Below are 22,613 nucleotides of genomic sequence, written 5' to 3'. Positions count from 1 at the left end.
TTTTTATTTGCCCTTTTTTGGGGCTGAAAAAATAAGATTTTAGAAGAAAACATCGAATGGTAAGTTATTTTTTTTTTTACAGGTTCTTAGTTAAAGGTCCCCCCCATTATTTTTAGGGTGAGGGGGGTAGGTAGGGGGATTTTTTTTGGGGGGGAGGGGGTGACTAGGGGTTTGGGGACCCCTAGTCACCTGGGGGGGGCATCTTTTTTAGGGCCCCCACCCGCCTCTCAGGGGTGGGGGCCGGGGGGAGGACAATAGGTCCCCCCTATTGGTATTTAGGGCCCTCACCCGCCGCTCAGGGGTGGGGGCCAGGGGGGAGGACATTAGGTCCCCCCCTTTATTAGTATTTAGGGCCCCCACCCGCCGCTCAGGGGTGGGGGCCAGGGGGGAGGACCTTAGGTCCCCCCCTTTTTAATATTTAGGGCCACCACCCATCGCTCAGGGGTGGGGGCCAGGTGGGAGGACATTAGGTTCCCCCCTTATTAGTATTTAGGGCCCCCACCCACTGCTCAGGGGTGGGGGCCAGGGGGGAGGACATTAGGTCCCCCACCCTATTACTATTTAGGGCCACCACCCATCGCTCAGGGGTCGGGGCCAGGGAGGAGGACATTAGGTTCCCCCTTATTAGTATTTAGGGCCCCCACCCATCGCTCAGGGGTGGGGGCCAGGGGGGAGGACATTAGGTCCCCCACCCTATTACTATTTAGGGCCACCACCCATCGCTCAGCGGTGGGGGCCAGGGGGGAGGACATTAGGTCCCCCCCCTTATACCAATTTAGGGCCCCCACCCGCCGCTCATGGGTGGGGGCCAGGGGGAGGACATTAGGTCCCCCTCCCTCATTAGTATTTAGGGCCCCCACCCACCGCTCAGGGGTGGGGTCCAGGGGGGAGGACAATAGGTCCCCCCATCGTTTTACTTTAGGGCCCCCACCCGCCGGGGGGGCCTATTTTTATTTATTTTTTTTAAACAGTGAGCAGCCACAGGCTGCTCACTGTTTACTAGACCTGCCCCTACTCGCGGTATATCGAGTAGGGGCAAAATTTACTAATACTAAGTCATTTTTACTTAGTATTAGTAAATTTGTGCGAAAGACCAATTTAGGTCTTTCAGCCTTTTAGTAGATAGCTCCCTAATACCGTGGGAATTAGGGAGTTATCTACTAAGCGGCTGCAATAGAAGTGCCGAAGTCCCGAAATTCCGAAGTTCCGAAATGCCGAAGTTCCGAAGTGTCGAAGTGCTGAAGGGTCCGAAGTTCTGAATATGCCAAATTCCCGAAGTGCTGAAGTGCCGAAGTTCCGAAGTTGCCGAAGTTGCCGAAGTTCCGAAGTGTTGAAGTGCCAAATTGCCGAAGTCCCGAATTGAGAAAATTCTGAATTTCGGAATGCCGAACCGAAAATTTTCCCCATGCACATGTCTAATAATAACAATATTTAACCCTAACCTTTCGCTCACTAACCTGCCGCTGTGAAAAACGGGAACCAAATCCCCAAGGACATCTAACCCAGAGGGAGGGACAAATTCAGCCAAGTAAGCAAGTTAAAATTGAACTATATTAAAATGGCTGCCTATTTATACTAGCTCGGCCTCCACAAGCTAGCAAACTAAGGAAGACCTGTTTCAGAAAGTTTTTTATCATTAAAAAAGTAGTACCTATTTTTTTTATTCAGTGGTGCAAACGAAATAGCATATTAGCTCAAACAAAAATTTTTTTATGAAAACTGCTGTGCCACTTTGGATAGATACCTAATTTCTCCATTAAACTTGAGCATTCAGAAGATGAAAGGTGAAATGCAAAGGACAACAAAATAAATGAAGACTGAATTGCTTGCTGAATTAAATTTTGTTCAAATAATTCAATCATTCGTTTATTTCTTTAATTGCAAGAAGGGAGTTACCGGCTCCCTCCTTGTAATTTGATTACAAACCATAGGTGATGGATCCCCATTTTTTTTTGTTCTACGTGACATTTTAACTGTGAATGTCTGTTTGCTTTTACTGCAATAAAATAACACATATTTGTATTCAGCAATGTCTCACACGTAAAACAGTACCCACTATATACAGGTTTTATGGTGTTTTGGGAAGTTACAGGGTCAAATATAGCATTTACATTTTTACATTTTTCAGTTTTTTCAAATTGAAATTCTAAGGTATTGAAAATGGGGTATGTCCAGTCTATTTTAGTAGCCCATTGGTCACAAACACTAGCCAAAGTTAGCGTTATTATTTGTTTGTGTGTTAAAAATGCAAAAAACTAATTTAAACGCCAATTTTGGCCAGCGTTTGTGACTAAGTGGCTACTAAAAATGACTGGACATACCCCATTTGCAATACCTTGGGTTGTCTACTATTGCAAATGGTATGCCATCATGGGGGTAATTTTCATTCCTGGGCTACCATATGGTCTCAATCTGGCGAATTTCAATGTGAAAAAACTGAATAGCAAGCCTTATATTTGACTCTGTAAGTTTTGAAAACACCTTAAAACCTGTACATGAAGGGTACTGTTACACTCGAGAGACTTAACGGAACACAAATATTTGTGTTTCAAAACAGTAAAAAGTATCACAGCAATAATATCGTCAGTGTAAGTGCCGTTTGTGTGTGAAAAATGAAAACAACTTCACTTTCACTGACGATATCATCGTTCTAATAGATTTTACTGTTTTGAAACACTAATATTTGTGTTCAGCGAAGTCTCCCGAGTAAAACAGCACCCCCCATGTACAGGTTTTATGGTGTCTTGGAAAGTTATAGGGTTAAATATAGTGCTAGCAAATTATACTTTTGGCCTGGGTTGTCAGGCAGGTCCCACAAATTGAAATTAATAAAATGACCTAATTATGTAAAAATATTACATAAACATATACATAGAATTAATATATATATATATATATATATATATATATATATTTGTAGTCGGGGACATTAAGCCGTATGTGAATTGATGTGTTATGAACGTAAGTCGGTTGTGGTGTGCCTAAACCGACGATCGGGTAGGCCTGAAATAATGAGGGCAAAAAGGAATATAAACAGAACACTTTAATGCTTACAAGTTTATACATGAGTAGTTCTTTGAAAGCTTTCCCGAGTTCCTTCTCTGGCTGAGGGATGTATTTACCGTAGGCTGCTGATTTCCATCTGCCTAATTTTTTGATGATGTGTACAGGGACGTTTTTGCTGGATGCGGCTGAAGTGGCGTCAATCCTAAATGAGTGCCCTGTGATGGACATAGGGTCGTGGCCTAATATGACCACCAGGGTTCTTATGTAGTGTATGAATTTAGCCGTAGTCAGAGGTTTGTTGGAAATAGTGAGTAAAGGTGCGTAGCTTTGTTGGTCATTGAGTGATAGGCAAAAAGTATCCAGCACTGACACTGGACACCACTTATTATGGGTCGGAAAGTATGGGATCTCCGTCGGAGGGCCCATCTGATTTGTCTTGGACTGTCTGAGGAGCAGAACATAGTGGTCCCCTACTTTGTGTATATCCCTTATTCTGATGTAGCCAGTGTCACCGGATAGTCTGTTCACCGTGAATTTGTTGGGCCTTAAGAACCCGGAAAAAGCGATGTACATGGCTGCTTTGAGTACGTGATTAGTACTGGGTTCGAACGGGCTGGAATCTAACAAATCTGATAGACCCTTGAATTTGTTGCCGTCAATTGGTTGTCTTTTCGTAGTGGGCGGGCCGTCTGTGCGGAGTATGCCTTTAAGGCAGGGCCGGATTAACATAGGGGCTGATGGAGCTGCAGCTCCAGGCCCAGGCCCATGGAATAGGCCCATTTAAAAAAAAATATATATATTATTATTATTTTTTTATTTTTTTTACACACTACTCTTATGTTTGCCACCAGACTGGTATTGTACTGGCACAGACGGTATTTGAGGCTGCCTGGCCGTGCCGGTATTGCCGTAATACCGGCAATACAAATGCAGATATTTTTCTCAGAATAAATGTAGATTACTCTGCAATACCAGCACCGGCCAGTAGGGGTCACTGTGTGTGGAGAGAAGCAGCATATGCCTGCCTCTCTCTACTACTCACTGATCCTTGGGGGAGCAGCATCACAGCACAGTCTAGATAGCAGCTGTACAGCTCAGGTAAGTGAGGGATGGGGGAAAGGCAGCCGGGACACATGGGGACACTGAGACACTAGGGGACACTAGGGGACACAGATACTAGAGGACACTGAGACAGTAGGGGACATATGGGGACACTGAGACACTAGGGGACACAGACACTAGGGGACACATGGGGACACAGACACTTGGAGACCTGGAAACACTGAGACACTTGGGGACACTGGGACACATGGGGATACTGAGACACATGGGGACGCTGTGAGACATAGGGACATTGGAAGACACGGAGACACTATGTCCCCATTTCTCCCAGTGTCCCCATGTCCCCCATCCAGTGTCGCTAGTGTCTCAGTGTCCCTAAGTATCCCAGTGTCTGTGTCCCATGTCTCTCAGTGTGCCTAGTGTCCCCATGTGTTCCAGTGTCCCTATATGTCCCAGTGTCCCCATGTCTATGTCCACAACTGTCCCCATGTCTTCCAGTGTCCCCAAGTGTCTGTCTCTCAGCCAGTGTCCCCTAGTCTCCAAGTATCCCCAAGTGTCTGTCTCCCAGCCAGTGTCCCTAGTGTCTTAGTGTCCCCAAATGTTTCAGTGTCCCCATGTCTCCCAGTGTCTGTGTTCCTAGTGTCACAGTGTGCCTAGTGTCCCCATGTCTCCCAGTGTCCCTATATGTCCCAGTGTCCCCATGTCTATGTCCACTACTGTCCCCATATCTCCCAGTGTCCCCAAGTGTCTGTCTCCCAGCCAGTGTCCCCAGTGCCCCCTAGTCTCCCAGTGTCTGTGTTCCCATGTCTCTGTGTCCCTAGTGTCTTAGTGTCCCCAAATGTTTCAGTGTCACCATGTCTCCCAGTGTCTGTGTCCCTAGTGTCTCAGTGTCCCCATTTCTCCCAGTTTCCCTAAATGTCTCAGTGTCCCCATGTCTCCCACTGTCCCCATGTCTCTGTGTCCCCGTGTCTCTCAGTGCCCCCATGTCTCACTTTGTCCCCAGTATCCTAGTGACATGGGGACACACTGAGACATTGGGACACTGGGAGAAATGGGGACACTGAGACACTGGGAGACTAGGGGACTGGGCGACATGGGGACACTATGATACATAGGGACACTGAGACAAAGGGTGACTTGCAAGACTGAGACACTGGGAGCAATCCATCTATACAGCAGAATCAAACTGTGAGTAGTTTGTTGGTGATTTTACAGAATTGTCTCTGATGTCACTCCTTGTGATTATACAAATGATTAAGGCTGGTATTTTTTTACTAAGAAAGGTGGCAACCCTAACTACTCTTCACATACTCTTGCTTAAAGGAGCATTATAGGGTCAGGAACACAATCATGTATTTCTGACCCTATTGTGTTAAAACCACCACCCTGGCCTCTTCTTGCCTCCCTAAGTATAGTAAAATATAACTTGTATTCAAGTCTGCAGCTGCTGGCTCTGCCTCTGAACTGACTGTCTGCTGACATCATCAGAAGTGGTTGTCTGAGCAAATTACAATACTTCCCCACAGGAATGTTGTTCTGGTGACTATAGTGTCCCTTTAAGTTTGGAAGCTTAAGAGGGATGTATGGGAACAAAACTTGTGTGGATTGGCTGACAATAAAATTAGTTTAGGTAATGCAGATGTTGGTCTCTCTAACACTGTAGCATGTCCCCTTTCTTTTACACTTACTACATACACCTTTTCTCTTTCTCAGACAATATACCAGGAACTTCTGCCTGCTAGTAAGAAGGTAAGGAGACAAGTGGACCAGCGAGTGCTAGGGGACAGTCCTTAGAAAGCATGGAGTGAGCGCAACATTAGACGCATTTATGTCAAGCTCAGGGTACTGCCTGCATAGTATGCCCTTAGTTGGACGTATGTAGTGTTAAAGGCCTGTAATGTTGACGTTTCTGTTGGCCATGAGTCGCGGAGCCATTGGTTTTTGTATATGGCTGCGAACCCTGTGTGGGCTGCTGCATCGGTGTGTATGACTGGGGATTCGTCATCTAAAGGGGGTATGAACATTGACCTCCCGTTCCAGGAGGAGAGAAACCTACCCCACATCAGTAAATCTGCCTTGGCGTTATCGTTGATCCGTATGGGCGAATTGTCGTGAGGGGCTTCCGTTAGGAGGTGTAGTAAGCGTGAAACAAATGCGCGGCCCTGTGGTGTAATGCGGATTGCGAAGTTTAGAGAGCCGAGGAGAGATTGCAACTCTTTGCGGGAGCAACTGTTATTGTGCGTGAACCATGTGATTTCATTTGTGATGCGGTTAACTTTCTCTTCAGGTAGGCTAGCTATCATAGATGTGGAGTCGAGATGGATACCTAAGAAGGTTAGGGCTGTAGAAGGACCTACTGTTTTGTCCTTTGACAGGGGGGCTCCTAGTGTAGAGAAAAAAGCAGCAGTTTTGTCAATGCTGTGGGGAATACAATTAGGTTCCTCAACCGTGAGGAAGTCATCCAGGTAGTGTATTGCCACTGGGCAGCCACAAACGTTGAGCAGGAGCCAGCACAGTGTTTCGGCGAACGTGTCGAACAGTTTGGGACTGCGTTTGGCCCCAAACGTCAGACGTGTTGCAAAGTAGTACTGGCCCTTCCACTTGACACCATGCAGATGCCACAGAGACGGGTGTATGGGTAGCAACTTGAAAGCGTTAGCGATGTCTGTTTTCCCTAACCAGGTGCCACATCCTGCTTTCCAAATTGCTCCCATGGCGTTGTCCACTGTGGCATACTGTAGCGAAAATTCGCTGGATGTTATGAGAGAATTAATGCTAGGAACCAGTGATGAATGAGGTGCAGACAAGTCAATGATCATGCGTTTTTTATTGTTAAACTTCCCAGTTGCAATGCCAATTGGGTTGGTTCTGAAACTGGCGTAAGGGGGTTGTGTGAAGGGGCCTATCATGAACCCTTGATTGACTTCTGCTGTGAGCAGTGTGTCGGTGGTGTGGGGGTCTAGGATGGCTGACTGCAGGTTTCTGCATTCTAGATTGCCCCCCGGGAGTGCCACTAGCCCGATGTGAAATCCCTTAGTGAAACCTGTGGTGAGGAACTCGACCAAGTGAGGGGAGGGGTGGTTGGTGAGGTAATAGGTGAGATTGCTAATGTTAACTTCGGTGAGTCATTGTCTCGGGAAAAGCCGGTTAGAGCACATGGACTTTGCATGTGCCCTAAAGCAGAGGGAACAGACATGCAACAAACGACAAGCGCTGAAGCTACAACCTCCAGCATTGAAGTTGTTGCATACCTGTGTTTTGCCTAAAAAGACGATGGGTCTGCCCAGTTTGTCTTTTAGTACCCTTTCTGTTTTGCTGAGGGCGGCCTCTGCGTGGCTAGTGGAGGGTTGGCTCAGTTCGGAGGGGCACAAATTGGTGGAATGTGCGATTGATGCACAAATGGCACAAACGGAGGCTTGAGGCCGGCGAAGTGGCGGCAGAACAGTTCCGTGTCTAGTTGGCTCCAGTCTGAGCGTATGTTAAACTGAACCAGTGCTGCCGCCGCCTTCGCCCAAAATGACCTATGATAGTCATAGAAGGAGTAGCCTCCATACTTGTTACCTAGGTCAACCAATTTGAGGAGGTAGAGATCCAGCTCCTCTCTGCGTTGAGGGAAGACGGAACATATGACGTCCCTGAACAGGCCAAAAGCTATCATGAAGTCAGGGATGGCTAGCTTCTTGTTGAGTCTGGGGTCCCTAGCCTTGAGTACGACCGACACCTCCCCGTAGCAGTACGCCTTGTTTTCTAATAAATCTTGGGACGCTATGAGTAGGGATACCAGGTTGACGTCTTTCCCTGTCTTTTTTAATAGCTTGGGGTAATAAGTGGGCAGGAGTGATGATATGTGAAGGTGTAGGTGTTGGGTTAGTACTAGTGATGTTACCTGCTTGAGGTAAAGTTTGGGGTATAGTGGGAAGGATAGCTGCTGGGGTGATTATGGCCACTTGGTTTTCCAGTTTCTCCAGTCTCTCGTTGATGAGGTTAACTGACGAAAGAAGTGCAGACATTGTGGCCTGGATTCCAGGGGTGCTTCCATCAGCTGCCTGTGTGCTGGTGCCTGGTCTCGGGGTGTCGGGGTTGGCATTCAGGAGGCGGTATAGTTCCACTTTACGAGCCGTAGCTGGGTATGATATGCCACGTCTCCTGAGTTCGGCCGCTATCTTGGGTATGGTCCAGGAGCGTAGAGACCCTGGACTTGCTGTCTCTAAATTCTCGACAGGGGTACTTGGTCTGGTTGGGCTTGCGATTCTGGCTGGGTTGCTGGGTAGGGAGACTGTAACGGATCGACGGGCACCCTGACTGGGTACCTCCGTTAAAGGATGCTCCTAGCGTTTCCTGAGGACTCCAAGCACTCTGGCAGACACCACAATCACCGAACCGGAGAAACATATAAATCCTCTCAAGCATATGCATGCTGTATACAGCCGAATAGGACAAACCATGCGAATAGGTTTACACTCCTAGCAGTCCAACTGTAACAGCATACAATAAATCCTTCCCCAATAATGAGACGACACTTCACTTTGAGGGTTAAGCAAGAACTCTCTCATTTATTCACACAACCTCCTTTTAAGACATTCTCCCATGCAGGATTACACTTGCAGGGTTAAGAGTAGTGGGAGTTGGCACCCAGACCACTCCAATGAGCAGAAGTGGTCTGGGTGCCTGGAGTGTCCCTTTAATTTGGTGCCCTTAAATATGGTAATCCAACATAAGTTTACCAGTTTAGGGAGTTATCAGCTAAACAGTTGTAAGATGCAGGATGAGAATTTGATTAGTCTGAATTAAACTCTTATTGGAAAATATTGTCTGAATTTCATCCAAACCAAACAGTATAAAGGACGACAGTTGGTTCAGATGAAGAAAAAAAATTTTGTCCGCATACATTTGGAAGAATCTTAATTTTCTGTTGTGTCCAAGTCTATTGTCCATCCAGGAAAGATTTGGTGATTGGTGAATTAACCTCAAACTGTTGGTATGGAAAATTATCTGATGTGACTGTTTCCACAAATGATTTGTTTTATTTCTTTACCCTAATTTTTATAATTCAGTTTTTAATTTACTACAATTCTATGGCGGTTATATATAAAAACTGTCACATTGATTAACTGTTCTGCCTGTTTTGTGTGAATGCTCCATTTTCTCATGTATAAAACTGTAACTCCAACTTTATACATCGGGGAGATTATTGTCAATCTTGTCTTTAATGCCCCCAAATGGCAAATGAGCCACAAACGTGTCAAGAAAATAAATAATGCACCACTTTTTATACATCTCCCCCTTTGTTTCCAGAGAAGTATAATGCAATATTGTGGTGACCTACCTGTTAACTCAGTATCACATTGTTCAAAGTCTGGTAACCCTGCTCATTAAACCAGGTACAGCTGTGTGTGGGGAGGGGTCCTGACTATAAAGCTTATCACTAATGATACCGACCTTATACAGATATATCTGGAGACCTTTCCTGATCCACACAAGCCAGAGACCCCAAGAGGAAACAAGAAGGATCCCTGCTGAGAGTCTAGAGATTTGGGAGCTTGTTTTCTGATCTCTCTCTGATAATGGATACACCAGGTAAGTGATCCCTGTGTTTTGGAAGCTCATCCTGCAGGGCTGTATATACTGAGCATTCCTAGGGAGTATCTCACTTTATAGCTGATTACTTCTGTGATGGTCTTAGAAGTTTCTCACTGACTCTGTTACTGTTTGACAGAACTCCATCCGTGATATTAAAATGGACACTATAGTCACCAGAATCACTACAGCTTAAGGCTGTGGTTCTGGTTATACATACAGGCTTCTCAATAGAAATACAACGTATCTCTTTTTTACTCTCTAGTACCACCTCTAGGTGCTTTCTGTGTCTACCCTCAGTCTCAACACTCTGCCTGGTGATAGATGCATTTCTATGAGGACACATAGTGATAGAGGGGTTACTCTAGTACCCAAACACCTGGCTTTAAAACCTAATCTGTGCTGCTAACCTTGCACCCTGTTTCTCAATTATGGGCCAAATCCAAGTATAGGAAACCTAGAAATCAAATCAGTTTAACTAGATGCCAAATGTGCACAGGGAGTGCTACATTGACAAAGTGGAAACACTGTATTCTTGTTGGTGCTTCAAATAAACTATATATCTTTACGTAAATTTGGCATCTAGTTACTCTTCCTTGGTTTCTTTGCTTTCAATCTGAGGAGATACTAATTGATTCAGTGTTTGTGCAACGTGTCCACACTAGCCTCCTAAATGCTTTCCTATGGGGAGGCGTTGGATGGGTTGAGATCATCAAAACTGATCTCATCCACAGACTGGTATGGGAGAAAAGGTGAGTAAAATCACCTTGTTAGAGTGATCCAAGCAGGCATTAGAATCAGTAATCCATGTTTGTGTTCCTTTAAATATACTCTCTGGATTAAAAATGTCTAATTCAACATTTAAACTCCGCTGACCTGGTAAATCTTTCCTGTTTGGCTATAGACATTTAAAATTCTGACACTTCTCACTGTAGTGACTAATGCTGCTGGTAGGTTAGCACATTTAAAAACCCAGGACAGTGGGACAGAACCATAATACTGCATACCTCCCAAATGTCCCTACATTGCATAAATTGTTAGTAAGTCTCCTAAAACTTCTCACAACAGGTCAGCTCCTGGCCACACTGACACCCCTCAAATTAATGTGTCCCTCTTCGTCCATTTGAAATTTTTGAAGATCAAAATAACCCTGTAATGTAGACCATCAGAAATGGCTCCTGTTTGGAGCTCTGTGTTCTGGAAGGGTTGTTTCCTGTGCTGCTGTTTTTTTTTATTGAACAGTTTCAAATCTAACTTAAATCTTCAATATCTTGGCTTATGGCTTAAATACCTTCTAGTTGTACTTTCATATTGTGTTGTGGACTACCAATAGTGGCTATAACCTTTTCCTATTGACTTCCAGATACCCTCCTGTTTGCTGTGAAGGATTATGTTGCCAGAGCTGGATTACCACCCAAGAATCTTCTGGATAACTTTGATGCTAGATCTAGCATTGTAGGGAAGCTGAATAATGTCAGTAAGATTGCCTTTAACCCAGAAGGGGTGCTGTTTGCTGTGCGTGGTAAAGAACTCTTCATGGGAGCTATGCCTTCAGATCCAAACCTGGACTTTTTCTCGACTGCCAAGAGAGTGGGCAAAACTGACTGGGAAGGGTTTAAATTGATCTTCTTTGATCCAAATGGCCTTCTGTATGCTTCTACCAAGAATGGGGAGTTCTACAAGGGTCCAGCACCAAGCAATGAAAACATATCCTGGCTTTATGGCCAAGCCACCAAAATAGGAACCGCTGGCTGGAATGAATTTGATGCCCTTTTCTTTGACCCTAAAGGCATCCTGTATGCAGTGACAAGTGATGACAAGCTTGTGATGAGAAGCCCTCCAACCAAACCAGACGATAACTGGCTTTCCTCCAGCACAACCATTGGAAAAGGAAGCTGGCGCATCCTGACCCATTTCATGTCTTTCACCCTAGAGTCTGACCTCTGGTGTGTGGATTCCAAGAATGGCAACATCTATAAAGGACCAGCCCCGACCAATGCTGATGCCAATTACACTGCAAAGGCAGAGAAACTGGGCTGGGGTTACAATGTCTACCCCCTCCTTTCCTTCACCATTGATAAAACCATCCAGAGTATTGTGAGCTTTGAATTCCTTCCAGATTCAGGGAAAATCCTATCCCAAGGCACAGAGGTGGTGCAGACCCAGATCTATAACAACAAGAGCAGCACTCCATTAAAGCACACCTTCTCGTAAGTAATGGAAACCTCATGGAGTCTCATCCATTCAGGGATCACAATTTCAACTTGCCATTGGCGAGTGACCACTTCAGCCATGGCAAGCAGAAATTCACCCTCAGTGTACCATGGCTCCTTCAGGCATGCAGTGGTCCCCTTCCTTCTAGGCTTGACTAATGGCATAGGTCTTTAGCTCTGCAGGTACTTCTACCTATTGGCAAGATTACATGGAGTACACTATATTCAATACTATAAGGTTGGCTGTCTTACTGCATTAATGCCCTTCATAAGTTGCATGATTTCTATACTGACTGAATAGAGAATGCTCTGTTTACAATCCTAGGGCTACTTATTGGCAGACCATACTTTTATAATGCCTTTCGGTGCTTGTGACTTTTCTATGCAAAAAACCAAAGGTTTAGGCGGTCCAAGAAAGGAAAGTTTAATCGAACAATAATTAGTCTTTCTCTGAATCTGGGGAAGTTCACAGGATAGATTTAGGCATATAATTGCCACTAGATGTGTTCTGTTGGACAATTGTCTGTTCTGGGTTCTAGGTGGCCAAATGTTTTGAGGGACCTTCTCAACAGTGTTCATTAAAGCATTGCCAGCAGATTTCCCCCCTTCAAAATGATTGAAGCCTTTTTAAGACAAACATGATTTAATGATTTTCCAACTGTCTTTTTTGAAGGACACTGATAAGATCTGGAGTGCCCCTAGGAATGGGGGGGGAGGGGTTCAAAAATCCATTCACTAACTTAATAACTATTCTGGATTATGGTTCAGGCTATTCTCCTTCTCTCACTATATTAATGTGAAGGGTTTGTCTTTCTAGCTTCTCCAAGACCATAACTGAGAGCAGCACCTTCAGCCAGGAACATGGATTCACAGTGGCTGTTGGTTCAGAGATGTCCTTCAAAGCTGGAGTCCCATTCATAGGAGAAACGGAGACCAAGATTTCCATCAATGTGAGCACAACTCATACCTGGAATTTCGCCAAGACCAATGAAATCCAGGTAAGGGTGGAATAAATGGTGGTGGCAACATATCAATGTGTGTGTTCAGATCTGGTATATTGTTTAGAACATGCTTTGAGTTATTGGAGGGGAAGCAAATGGCATGGTATATTGTGTCCTGGCTCTTCATGTATTAAGTATTAGCTAGTGAGTTACAAGTCTCGGGTTCCTTGACTCTCATCTCGGACGAAAGGGATTGTTTGTAAATTGAAAGGGCTGCATTCCAAAACAGTCCGACTTTATTTTTACTCCTACATTAAATGCTATGGTAGCACACTATCACCATATAGTAACCTTTGCACATCTACGGACTTACAGCCAGATATCCTTTGTTATATTGGAGCAGCTGTAACAAGCCACCCATATAACAAGAACAGAGCTTAAGCCTTCCTGGCCAGTCTGTACACTATTGCCCAACCTTTACTTACAAGAGGTCTAACTATAGAAATAGCCTAAAACTGCATCATGCTTTTTGACCCTTCTCTCAACCAGTTAATTTGTACAATAAATGAATATTGTGTACAGGTAACATGCTTTTGACTATTAATGATATATTGCTCCTGCCAGTATCTAACCTTCTGACTTCTTCTGCAGACAACCTTCTCCTCCAGCACAGATGTGGAGGTACCAGGTGGTCATTCAATACGTATGGTGGCATCTGTGACCAAGGGAGAAATGGATGTACCGTTCCGTGCCAAGATCCGCACCTTGTTTGGCTATGAGACCATTATCCAGGGAATGTGGAAAGGGGTCAGTCACTATAACTTGATGGTCACCCAGGAAGACTACAAACCATGAGATGGACTGATCCTCTGTATGGAATATGATCTGTCCCATGGATACATGTTGACCAGACAAATCAAACTCTGCAGAGTTTGATAGTATAAACTACAGGAATTCATGTTCTGCCTTGGTTTAAAATAAAAACAAATTATACTCATGCATGTCTTACAATCACTTGTTCCAATGTCTGTAGATGTGTTTACGTTGACACAGGTAGTCTCAATTCTTGGTATATTTCCTTATCCATCCTGTATTATCCCTAAATCTATGGACATTAGTGGTATGTGTAGCTCCACACTATAACAATCCTGGCTAGTAGCCTAGAGGTTAGCCAAATGACTAGCCAACTGGCATTCCATGTTGGTGCAGAGATGTCCTTCAAAGCTTGAGTCCCGGTCACTAACTTAATAACCATTAAGGCTATTCTCATTTTCTCTCAATATATTAATGTGCCAAATATTTGACAAGAGGGCACATACACTTATATTTATTTTTTTGCACTTGAGTAAGGCTTGAATAGTCAAAACTACCAGTGAGTGCAAGGGACACTGTGTGTATGTGTCTCTCTCATAAATGTATCCCAGTCTCTATATCCTTTCCCTAAATGTCTCCCCAGGCTTTCCATTCTTTCTCATTGTGCATCTGCTTGCACTTAAATGGACACTATAGGCACCCAGGCCACTCCAGCTGATTTGATCTGGATGCACTGTCCTATTGCCCTTAATCCTGCAGAAGTAATTATTGTAGGGGTTTTTAACAAACGGCAATGATTACCGTTCAGGGTTAACTCCACCTCTAGTGGCTATTCATGGAAGTGTCCAGCGTCATGCAAAACCTAATGCCGCCATTGAGGAGTGAAGGTGGAACCAAGCCAGTGCCGAGGGACATCAGCCTGGTCTGGGGTAAGTGACGGAAGGTTTTTTTAAAACCCCTTTTTTGCACCGTGAGGTAGGGGTGCTTGACAGAGGGGGAAGCTATAGTGCCAGGAAAAGGAGTTTGTTTTCCTGGCACCATAGTTTCCCTCTAATGTCTACTCAGTGTGTCTTTTCCTAAATGTCTCTTCGATGCAATTCAGAGTTTAGTGAATAAACTGCTGAGAGAATGTAGTTGCATTCATGAGGGGGCTTCAAAATGGATTGCTGCCTAGGGTGGCAGGAATCCTTGCACCAGCTCTACATACAGCAGGCCGTTGTCTTGCGGGTTACAGGGCAGCAGTAGGTTCATGCTTGCATTCTTCCCCTCTGTTGGTCTTACCGTAATAGCAGCCGATTCTGCAGGCACCGCAGCAGAGCTGTTGAACCCGAACACATGATCTGCCTGAGTCTAGTGTGTGTGTGTGCTGCCAGAGCAATTGATGTGAGCTGGGAGCTCCATAGAGGGTAATGGGACCTCAGTAACCAGGGTCTAATTCTCTATCAAAGGGCAGGTCCTGCAGGACTACTAATGGGAACAGCATTCCTGCTGTGGAAAAAGGACTCGAGCCCTGACTGTCACACAGTATAGTTCAGGACAAGCAAGGGGCCTCAGGACCAGGCCCATAGTGTACATGCAGAAGGCTAGCCTTCATGCTACTACAAGGAAGGCAAGGGAGTACATGCCACAGTTTTTAAATCTGTTATTCGAAAATATCACACAGCAGATTGAAGGAGCTTGTTAACAAGCAATACTCGTCATACAAAGTTATGATAGATTTCCTGAAGTCACATTATGAGTCAGAACCAAGAAATACCATTCACTCCTCGCTGAATCAGAGGGCATGACTAGAAAGTGCTGTCCTGAAAAAAAGTGGAGAATAGGATGAAGGGGCACACTCATAAGGTCACTTCTCTATGCTAATTCTTCTTGACTTCTCCGCCACCTTTGACACTGTTGATTGTATCCTTCTCCAAACTCTTGGAACCCCCTGTCTCTGTGACACTGTCCTCTGGTAAGTTTCCTCAAATCTCTCCCAATGTTCATTCAGTGTCTACTTTTCCAATGACACTTCCTCCCCTCATCCTGTCTCGGTTGGAGTCCCCAAGGCTCTGTTCTTGGTCCCCTTCTGTTGTCACTTCATACTGCCTCTCTCGGCAAACTCATTATTTCCTATGGATTCTGCTACCAGTTGTCATTAGGCGGCCATCAGTCATTTGAATATGCAGAGGTTTATCCTTGTTATGCATGACAGACGCATCATCGTCATATGGGCATGTGACACTCCCCCTTCCCCCCTCCATCATATCTAACCCAATAAGACCAGTACACTAGGTATATGCCCACAGCTTTTATTAATAACCATAACAACACTTATAAATAACATACATTATTTAACCCTAACCTGCCGCTGTGAAAAAACAGGAACCAAATCCCCAGGGACATCTAACCCAGAGGGAGGGACAAATTCAGCCAGGTAAGCAAGTTAAAATTGAACACAATATTAAAATGGCTGCCTATTTATACTAGCTCGACCTCCACAAACGAAGGAAGACATGTTTCAGAAACTCCACCTCTCTGACTGTGGAAGTTTTTTTTGTCATTAAAAACAAGTAGTAACTATTTTTTTTATTCATTGGTGCAAATGAAATAGTATATTAGCTCAAACAAAATTTTTTTTATGAAAACTGCTGTGCCACTGTTGATAGATACCTAATTTCTCCATTACACTTGAGCATTCAAAAGATGAAAGGTGAAATGCAAAGCGCAACAAAATAAATGAAGACTGAATTGCTTGCTGAATTAAATTTTGTTCAAATAATTCAATCATTTGTTTATTTCTTTAATTGCAAGAAGGGAGTTACCGGCTTCCTCCTTGTAATTTGATTACAAACGCCATAGGTGATGGATCCCCATTTACTAAAAAGGGAGATTGAAATCCTTCTTCATGCCCCCATCCACCATCCCACAGATAGAGGCACGTCTACTCAAAGAATGGGACTTCCTCATGCCCCCAGCCGCCATCCCACAGATAGAGGCACGTCTACTCAAAGAATGGGACTTCCTCATGCCCCCAGCTGCCATCCCACAGATAGAGGCACGTCTACTCAAAGAATGGGACTTCCTCATGCCCCCATCCACCATCCCACAGATAGATGCACGTCTACTCAAAGAATGGGACTTCCTCATGCCCCCAGCCGCCATCCCACAGATAGAGGCACGTCAACTCAAAGAATGGGACTTCCTCATGCCCCCAGCCGCCATCCCACAGATAGAGGCACATCTACTCAAAGAATGGGACTTCCTTGTGCACCCAGCCGCCATCCCACAGATAGAGGCATGTCTGTCTCAAAAGCGGGTATCTGGCAGAGGACCTGGCGGCATGTGTGGGTTAGTAATTAAATATACAAAAATAGTGGCCTGGTGCCAAAGGGTGGGGGCTTTCGGAGACAATAGGTCTCTCTTGTTATTATATTTAGAGCCTCACCTGCCATCAAGAGGTGAGGACTGGGGTGGGCAAAGGGTCTCTCCTCCATATATTATTTAGAACCTACCACACGCCGGCAGTGCATGGGGGATGAAGTGGACAACAGATCCCTCCCTGTTATTACATTTAGACCAATCACACTCTGCCAGTGGGTGGGATTTGTGTGTTGACAATAGGTTCCTCCTCCTGTTGTTATTTAAACCACCACCAGGCCTGGTCTGGCCATCAGGCAAACCAGGCAAATGCCTGTTGGCAGCGATGGCTATGGGCTGAGGCTGACAGGGGAGATCAGAAGATCTTCACTGCTGGCCCATGCAGGGCCTGCTCTATCAAAGCTCTGGCTTTGGTGTGTGCCATGACAGGCCAGTGGGGATATCAAAGACTCCTTCTTACTGGGACACTTTTATAGAAAAATTATTTAACTTAGGTGCCCCACCCGCAGCCATAGCTGCCCAATTGCTAGTCACTTTTTTGGGAGTGAGCAGCCACTGTCTGTTTGTTGTTTTGTTTAGTAGACAACACACGCTCCTACCTGCTGCATGGTTTATTGGAGCATGAGAGAGGATTTAAATCTACATTATATAATTCTACAACTGAAGCAACAACTGATAGACCAAAATGAAGGAATACACTTTTCTTAATTTTCAGTTGCTTAGTAGATAGCGCCTGAACCCCTTATGGACTGAGCCAAATGTACACGTTGTGATCAAAACAAAATGTAAACAAAACCTGGCATTTGCGCTATATGTCTGTCCAACCGTAATTCACCTCTTTCGTATTAAATGCACCTACATTTATTATATATAATTTTATTCAGGGGAAACAGGGCTTTCATTTAACATCAAATATTTAGCTATGAAACATAATTTAATATGAATAAGATATAAAAAAAAAGGGAGAAAATAAGATTTAAAAAAATGTAATTCTACTTGACATTTTAACTGTGAATGTCATAATACGGCTTGCTTTTACTGCAATAAAATACAAATTTTTGTATTCAGCGATGTATCACATGTAAAACAGTACCCCCTATGTACAGGTTTTTTATGGTGTTTTGGGAAGTTACAGGGTCAAATATAGCATGATACATTTTTCTTTTTTTTCACATTGAAATTCGCCAGATTGGTTACGTTGCCTTTGAGACCGTATGGTAGCCCAGGAATGAGAATTACCCCCATGATGGCATACCATTTACAATAGTAGACAACCCAAGGTATTGTCCAGTCTTTTTTAGTAGCCACTTGGTCACAAACACCAGCCAAAGTTAGCGTTAATATTTGTTTGAGTGTGAAAAATGCCAAAAACTAGTTTGATCGTCACTCTACGTGTATGTTGATATCAATATATATATATATATATATATATATACACATATATATAAACGCCCCTCACAGTGCCGGGCGCTGGATTGACGCATGCGCGAGGCGCATTGATGTCATCCACACGCGACCGGCGTTTTCGGCGTGGCAATTGACCGGGCGGCTTGTGGAGACTTGCACCCAGCCAGGTGTGGTAAGTACACTGCTTGATTAGGGGTTATTGGTGTGGTATATATGTGGAATCTTGTTGTTTGCTGACCTTGTCCTGATGAAAGTCTGATTGGTCAGACTGAAACGTCGACTGAAACGTCGATTTTTTAACTTGGAGCATTAAAAGTTAATTTTTATTTCTACTACTTGAGTCCGTGGAGTGCTATCTATCTTTTTCTTTATACATATATATATATATATATATATATATATTAATATCACAATACAGTTAGAACTAAATAACACAGATATATATTTTTAAAAATAATTAATTTTTAATTATTTTTTATTTTAATTTTTTTACGTATTTACATTTTTTATATTATTTATAATTATATATATTTAAGCAATATCATTCTACGAGTATTTTGATATTAATATATATAATTATATATATATTAATATTGAAATACACTTACACAGTGTTTGTGTAAATGCGTATTATATATATGATCTAAGTATATATTATTTAATTTTTAACGGTTTTAAACTTTTATTTTACATTTTACAGCCAGCAGGGGGACTACCTGTCATTTCAGGCAGTCCCCCTGCTGGCAATGCTGTGGACGGCTATGCCGTCCATGTGATCGTGAGGACCTCGCGATCACATGGCCCAGGCGGGCCGGATCGGAAGCAGAGGACTCCCTGGGATGCCAGGTGAGTCCCCCCACCGCGATCGCCGGCATGCGACCGGGTAAATATTAAAGGGACACTCCAGGCACCCAGACCACTTCTGCTCATTGGAGTGGTCTGGGTGCCAACTCCCACTACCCTTAACCCTGCAAGTGTAATTATTGCAGTTTTTTATAAACTGCAATAATTACCTTGCAGGGTTAAGTCCTCCCCTACTGGCTGTCTACTAGACAGCCACTAGAGGGAACTTCCTGGTCCCTAGCACAGATTATCTGTACTAGAGCATCGCTGGACGTCCTCACGCTGTGTGAGGACCTCCAGTGTCGCTCTATTCCCAATAGGGAAGCATTGAAATTTATTTTCAATGCTTTCCTATGGGGTGCGCCAATGCGCATAGGGACTCCTCGGCCGGTGGGCGGGATCAGTCTCGCCCACCGGCCAACGGAGGAAGAAGGAGGAGCGGCGGGGGAGGAGCAGGCAGCGACGTGGGACATGTCACTGCCTGAGGTAAGTGACTGAAGGGGTTTTCACCCCTTCAGTAACCGGGGATTGGGGGGTGGGAGGGAGAGGGGCCCTCCAGTGCCAGGAAAACGGATCGTTTTCCTGGCACTGGAGTTTCCCTTTAAGGACGCCGGGGACGTTATATGCCGCCCACCGGCTTTTAGGACCAGGTCCTTAAGGACGGCATAGAACGCCCGCCGTCCTTAAGGGGTTAATAGTGTTGGTCTCCTTATGTGAGATTTGCATAAGAATAATAAATAAGGGAGCTATTTACTAAAGATCTCCTTAATTTGGTTCCCTTAAATATGGCAACCCAACATTTGTATACCAGTTTAGGGAGTTATCAGCTAAACAGTTGTAAGATGCAGGATGGGACACAGAATTTCATTAGTCTTAATTAAAGGGAATCCGTTTTCCTGGCACTGCAGGTTCCCTCTCCCTCCCACCCCCCAATCCCCGGTTGCTGAAGGGGTGAAAACCCCTTCAGTAACTTACCTGAGGCAGCGACGATGTCCCATGTCGCTCCTCCTTCTGACTGCGTCAGCCGGTGGGTGAAACTGATCCCGCCCACCGGCCGGGGAGACCTAATGCGCATGCGCGGCAATGCCGCGCATGCGCATTAGCGCTCCCCATAGGAACGCATTGAAAATGCATTTTAATGCTTTCCTATGGGGAAATGAGCGACGCTGGAGGTCCTCACACAGCGTGAGGACGTCCAGCGACGCTCTAGCACACGTTTTCCTGTGCTAGGAACCAGGAAGTGCCCTCTAGTGGCTGTCTAGCCACAGCCACTAGAGGTCGAGTTAAACCTGCAAGGTAAATATTGCAGTTTATAAAAAAGTGTCCAAGTCTATTGTCCATCCAGGAAAGATTTGGTGATTGGTGAATTAACCTCAAACTGTTGGTATGGAAAATTATCTGATGTGACTGTTTCCACAAATGATTTGTTTTATTTCTTCACCCTAATTTTTATAATTCAGTTTTTAATTTACTACAATTCTATGGCGGTTATTTTCAAAAACTGTCACATTGATTAACTGTTCTGCCTGTTTTGTGTGAATGTTCCATTTTCTCATGTATAAAACTGTAACTCCAACTTTACACATCGGGGAGATTATTGTCAATCTTGTCTTTAATGCCCCCAAATGGCAAATGAGCCACAAACGTGTCAAGAAAATAAATAATGCACCACTTTTTATACATCTCCCCCTTTGTTTCCAGAGAAGTATAATGCAATATTGTGGTGACCTACCTGTTAACTCAGTATCACATTGTTCAAAGTCTGGTAACCCTGCTCATTAAACCAGGTACAGCTGTGTGTGGGGAGGGGTCCTGACTATAAAGCTAATCACTAATGATACCGACCTTATACAGATATATCTGGAGACCTTTCCTGATCCACACAAGCCAGAGACCCCAAGAGGAAACAAGAAGGATCCCTGCTGAGCAGGGCCGGTGCTAGGATTTTTAGTTACACAGGCGAAGATGCATTTTGGCGCCCCCAACCCTCATTAAAAAAAAAAAAATGCATCTTCACCTGTGTGTCTTTCCTCCCAAGCCACAGGCACACAGGCATCATTTTTCAGTCACACAGTCAAAGTCATACAGGTACACTGTCATACAAAGACAGAAATAATCATACAGAGACATACAGACACATACAGTCAGAGACATACAAGCAGAGATAGACATGCAGGCATATAAAGACATACATGCATACAGAGGCATACCGTCATACAGACACATACATACAGACAGGCATACAGAAACATACATACAAAGACATTCAGGCACATACATACAGACATACAGGCATAAAGAAACATACATACAGAGACATACAGGCATGCAGACACATACATACATACATACATACATACAGAGGCATACCGTCATACAGACACATACAGAGGCATACCGTCATACAGACACATACATACATACAGAAACATGCATACAAAGACATACAGGCATACAGAGACACACACATACGTACATACAGAGACATAAAGGCATACAGTTACATACATGCATACAGAGACATATATACAGACATTCAGAGACAAACATACATCCAGTTACATACATACATGCATACAGAGACATACAGAAACATACGTACAAGACATACAGACACATACATACATACAGAGGCATACCGTCATACAGATACATACATACATACAGACAGGCTTACAGAAAAATACATACTCACACACACACACAAACTCACAGACACATACTCGAACACACACACACACTGACAGACAGACACACACACACACTGACAGACACACACACACACACACTGACAGACACACACACTCACTGACAGACACACACACTCACTGACAGACACACACACACACACTCACTGACAGACACACACACACACTCACTCACACACACTGACAGACACACTCACACTCACATGCACACACACATACACACACAGTAATTAATTATCTAAATTAAAATAAAAAATTCCCACCCAGCCTCCCTACCTGGAGTGCTGGCGTGGGTCTTTCATTGGTGGTCCAGTGGGGCTGCTGGGAGGCGTGCGGCTGCAGTTGATTAGGAGGAGGCGGCGAGGGAGCGCTCTGATCTCTCTGACCGGCTCCCTCGCAGGCTGTTTTCTGATGCCGCGGGAGCCGGAATATGACGTCATATTCCGGCTCCCGCGGCATCAGCAAAAGGCGCGCGAGGGAGCCGGTCAGAGAGATCAGAGAGCTCCCTCGCCGCCTCCTCCTAATCAACTGCAGCCGCACGCCTCCCAGCAGCTCCAGGGATCCAGGAGGTGACCAGGCAGGAGGGAGCACTTCCCTCCTGCCGGTCACTGGAATTTTGCGCCCCCAGAGCCGGTGCGCCCTAAGGCGGCCGCCTGTGCCGCCTTATGGACGCGCCGGCCCTG

General features: G+C 44.7%; 1 protein-coding gene across 1 annotated transcript; it reads left to right on the top strand.

Moving 5' to 3' along the window:
• Positions 1–9,519: 9,519 nt before the first annotated feature.
• On the top strand, positions 9,520–13,717 carry LOC134615339 (tachylectin-2-like). The gene is made up of 4 exons (XM_063459843.1): positions 9,520–9,645; positions 11,009–11,855; positions 12,676–12,856; positions 13,451–13,717. Exons 1-4 carry the CDS (start codon positions 9,633–9,635, stop codon positions 13,652–13,654), a joined length of 1,245 nt encoding a protein of 414 aa, XP_063315913.1. The 5' UTR covers positions 9,520–9,632; the 3' UTR covers positions 13,655–13,717.
• Positions 13,718–22,613: the final 8,896 nt, after the last annotated feature.

Source organism: Pelobates fuscus, chromosome 6 (genome assembly GCF_036172605.1).
Source record: "Pelobates fuscus isolate aPelFus1 chromosome 6, aPelFus1.pri, whole genome shotgun sequence".
Classification (NCBI taxonomy): domain Eukaryota; kingdom Metazoa; phylum Chordata; class Amphibia; order Anura; family Pelobatidae; genus Pelobates; species Pelobates fuscus.
The sequence above is the reverse complement of the archived record's forward strand: the minus strand, read 5'-3'. Positions and strand labels throughout refer to the sequence as shown.

Bases quoted from the DNA above. Each gene is read 5' to 3' on its own strand.
- LOC134615339 (XM_063459843.1), top strand. The intron at 11,856-12,675 runs GTAAGTAATGGA...TTGTCTTTCTAG, and splicing joins CCATTAAAGCACACCTTCTC to CTTCTCCAAGACCATAACTG. The intron at 12,857-13,450 runs GTAAGGGTGGAA...CTTCTTCTGCAG, and splicing joins CCAAGACCAATGAAATCCAG to ACAACCTTCTCCTCCAGCAC.